Genomic DNA, 4,114 nt, shown 5'->3' on the forward strand with positions numbered 1-4,114 from the left:
TATCTAACAATAACTCCTTCATATACCGCTTTTATATTCACGCAATGCCTTCGAGCAATGCTTTTGATTGTTTACCTTTCGAAAATCGATAAGACAATAGTTCTACTTGACTTCGTCACCGTTATTTGTCATTCCAACTTAATGCCACATTGATCCCACTTTATCGACCGCTTTGATAACACCTAATGCCCTTTGTTTTATGTTCATGTGCGTTTGTTTGTATGTACATATGTATTTTGGCGGTAACGGAAAACGAGTGCACGTTAATTGACTTTAGTACATTTAAAACATTCGAAGCTTGTGGAACCACAGTTGAAAAGCGGGCAGTTTTGGCATATTAAAACATTTTGTGGGAAAATAATTTTTTTTTTAATTGATGGCCAAGGATACAGAGCTGGAAATGATTTGCCGAAATAGTCCACCCGTTACACAGCCACATGGAGATCCCTTTCCGCAAAGGAAAAATCAAATTGTCTATCATCCAACAGTGAAGCAGTGGATGGCTTTAGTGTCAGGTAATGCAAGATTGCACACAAACACAAACAAATATAGGTTTGTATTTATTTCGAAGTGCAACAGTGCAAAAGTGCTTGATGCGGAAGTTTTCATTGTATGAGTATAAGTGTTTGTGCAATCAAAGTAATGTGAATACTCACGAGTACAATGTCAGTGATTGTAATAAGTAAATTTTTGTTATTGTTGTATGAATCAAAAAATGAGTAAACATTTGCAATATTACCCAATTAATCTATGTACAAATATTATCAATCAATTTTTGGTGATAACTAAAGTCAGTGATTTGCTTTTGCGGTGATATATCATCGCGAATATGATAAATAAAATAAAATAAAATAAATAAAATAAAATAAAATAAATTAAAATAAATTAAAGTAAATTAAAATAAAATAAAATAAAATAAAATAAATAAAATAAAATAAAATAAATTAAAATAAATTAAAGTAAATTAAAATAAAATAAAATAAAATAAAATAAAATAAAATAAAATAAAATAAAATAAAATAAAATAAAATAAATTAAAATAAATTAAAATAAAATAAAATAAAATAAAATAAAATAAAATAAAATAAAATAAAATAAAATAAAATAAAATAAAATAAAATAAAATAAAATAAAATAAAATAAAATAAAATAAAATAAAATAAAATAAAATAAAATAAAATAAAATAAAATAAAATAAAATAAAATAAAATAAAATAAAATAAAATAAAATAAAATAAAATAAATAAAATTAAAATCTCCAGGTTAGAATGAGTCGGTTCAGTAATTTAGGCAGTAGTCTGCTTAACAGGCTTCAAAAAACCGATTTTTTTGTTTTGTTTTAAATCTTTCTTTTTTCGGCTTCTAAAGCAGACGACTGCCTTAAGGCAACTTGTCCAACTTTTTTAGTTCAAATAGCAGATATTTTAATACTGAAGCTAGATCACTTTGGTTTTTTTCGATCGGACATATATTCTTTTTGCTATCGCCGGCACCGTTTTCTAACACTTGTGAAAATGAAAACTCGAGGAAACGCGCTTTAAAGGTCTGCCTGAGCATTCGTACCTGCTCGACTCTCGGCCACTAAAACTGCTTTATCTTCGAAAATATGTCCAATTGGCCTCTGGGATTTTAAAGACATATTCTTGGGTAGTTTTGGATGAGATTTAAAGCAAAACAAAAAAAGTTTTTGAAGCCTGTAAAGCAGACTACTTACTGCCTTAATGCAATTTTGCAGTTGTTCCAGGGTTGAAAATCTTTGGCCGGATAAAACCTCCTTTTTCGGAGCACTTTTGGTTATTCAACTCGATTCTCTTATTCGTGTGTAATTCAATATTCATAAATCACTTTCACATCCATCATTTAATAATACATTGAGTCCAGTGCATGTGAAACCAAATTTTATGTTCTTAAAGCAAAGACACTAAATCGGAATCTTCAAAACTGTTCTATACATGAAAATCCATCTGTTCATTCGAGGCGGATTAAATGTAATATTTAGAAATATGCATGAAGCTCTATAAATCATCGTTTTTTCATCTATTAGATCTAAAGACTTTGGGGAGATCCCATTTGCAAATCTACAGACAAGTCTTTTCAGATCATTTCACTTTTTCCACTTTTAAAATACATATTTACAATTTTTCTCATTTAATGTTCTAGGCGCACTAATTTTCATTCCCGGTGGCATGAGTATGGCCTTTGGACTCGGCTGGAATCTGCACACACACATACACACCACCATGCAGTTGCGTTACTCCTGGTTTATAGGCTTCATAGTTGGTGCCCTACTGGCAGCACCACTCATCAAATGCGTGCCGAAGCGCCTCTTTATGGTAAGTCCACATGTAATACTAATCTACAACGATTTTTGTTGCTCATCAGCGATCAGTTGGCATTTTGCAGTTGCTTGGCGCCTTTCTGGTCATCATTGGTGGCATCATCTTCACCAGTGTGCCGTACAACTACAGCGCCATATTGGCAGCGCGCTACATCAACGGCATCGCGATCGGCGGCACAACGCTGGCATTTCTGGTGCACGCCAGCGAAATAGCGGCCACAGAGAACCGCGGCTTCTGCCTCTGGCTGGAGCAGAACAGCATGACAATCGGCATTGTCATACAGGTCGTCTACAGCTCACAATGGACGTCGCAGGTGCACTTCGCCGGCGATCGCTTGCACGGCATTATTGCCATCATTTTCGGCGTGCTGTCCATTTGCTGTGCGCACTTCATTGTGGAGTCGCCGATCTTCTTCATACGACAATGCGATGATGCGCGTGCGCTCAATTGCTTGCGCCAGCTGCAGCGGCCCGAGCACGCCGCACCGCAAACGCTGCAAGTGCTACTACACCAGCTGAAGACCTATGTGGTGGAGACGGAGACGGTGGAGTGGCGCGATACGCTGGTGCAGAGTCCGTTCCTGCGGCTGCTGCTCTATCGCAGCATGGTCGCGTTCGGCTTTTCGCTGCCCATGAACGAGGCGATGAAGGTGGCCAATTTGGTGGTGTTGCGCGATTATGAGTGGCAGCCCATAGTATTCGTCATACTACGCGTGGGCGGCACCTTCTCGTCGCTGTACATGTTCGATGTGACTGGCCGAAAGTTGGTCTCGTTGGTGGCGCTGCTGCTTACCGGCGTGCTGTCGATCGCTATTGGCGGCGAGTACGTGGACGAATTGAGCGTGGTGAGTGAGTACCACATGTCGGTGATCTGTGTGCTGTCGCAAGTCTTTCAGTTCTTTGCGGGTTTGTATGCGCCCAGCTCCTCGGTGTATTTGAGTGAAGCCTTCCCGATGTCACTTAAGCCGTACTTCATAGCTGCTTGTTTGACGTTGCAGCAAGTGATACATATTATTGTCATCTGCACGTTCCACTTCAACACCTACTCGATGTATGTGTACACGCTGTTTGTAGGCATACTGATGCTGGTCTTATTTGTGGTCTTCTCATTGACCATGCCGGAGACGCGCAAGACGACGTTGGGTGAGGCGCAGATACGCTTTAGAAAACTCTTGCACCTGAAGTGCTGTTAAATAGGAATGATTGTGCAAATATATAACGAAACGACTGTTGGATGAACTAATAAATGCGTTAAAAATTTACGAGGGTGGCTCCATTAGTTCGCAGACTGGATAATTCAAGAGTGTAAAGAAAAATATGATACCGAATATAATTGGAACTTACTTTATAAGGAACTTTTACTGTTATACGTCTACTTAATCATGTTAAGTTGATTTTGTATGAATTTTTGCGAAGATGGCAACATTTTTTTCACGTTTTATAGGAAACATCAGTTGTTACTACGGTTTCTCTTCAATTAAGAGTTTTCCTATATAAATTTTTTGAAAAAAAAAAAAAAAATCGAGACTGGCTATGTCTGGACTTCATATAAATCGTTTTCTATATAGTAAACCATGGCTTTACACGTGCAATAGCCTGAGAAAAGCAACTTATTCTGTTCTGGTGCGATTTTAATAGAATTTTTCCCACTTGTCGAGTTCCTTTAAAATAGCACAGTATTCCATTTTCACCCAATCATACAGTGTTTTTCAAGATTGAGTGATTAAATAATAATTCAAAAGGTTAATGACCAAATTTATTTAAATGGTGATTTTT

At 36.9% G+C, this 4,114-nt stretch overlaps 1 protein-coding gene across 2 annotated transcripts; it reads left to right on the top strand.

Annotated features, from left to right (window-relative positions):
* Positions 1–262: 262 nt before the first annotated feature.
* On the top strand, positions 263–3,566 carry LOC105215477 (uncharacterized). Of its 2 annotated transcripts, XM_011189413.3 has the most exons (3): positions 263–515; positions 2,161–2,333; positions 2,404–3,566. In XM_011189413.3, exons 1-3 carry the CDS (start codon positions 377–379, stop codon positions 3,529–3,531), a joined length of 1,440 nt encoding a protein of 479 aa, XP_011187715.2. In that variant the 5' UTR covers positions 263–376; the 3' UTR covers positions 3,532–3,566. The 2 variants fall into 2 exon arrangements, with proteins under 2 accessions (XP_011187715.2, XP_011187716.2); XM_011189414.3 differs by lacking the exon at positions 263–515 and having other exon boundaries at positions 2,167–2,333; positions 2,390–3,566.
* Positions 3,567–4,114: the final 548 nt, after the last annotated feature.

The sequence above is a fragment of the Zeugodacus cucurbitae genome, chromosome 5 (assembly GCF_028554725.1).
Source record: "Zeugodacus cucurbitae isolate PBARC_wt_2022May chromosome 5, idZeuCucr1.2, whole genome shotgun sequence".
NCBI lineage: Eukaryota > Metazoa > Arthropoda > Insecta > Diptera > Tephritidae > Zeugodacus > Zeugodacus cucurbitae.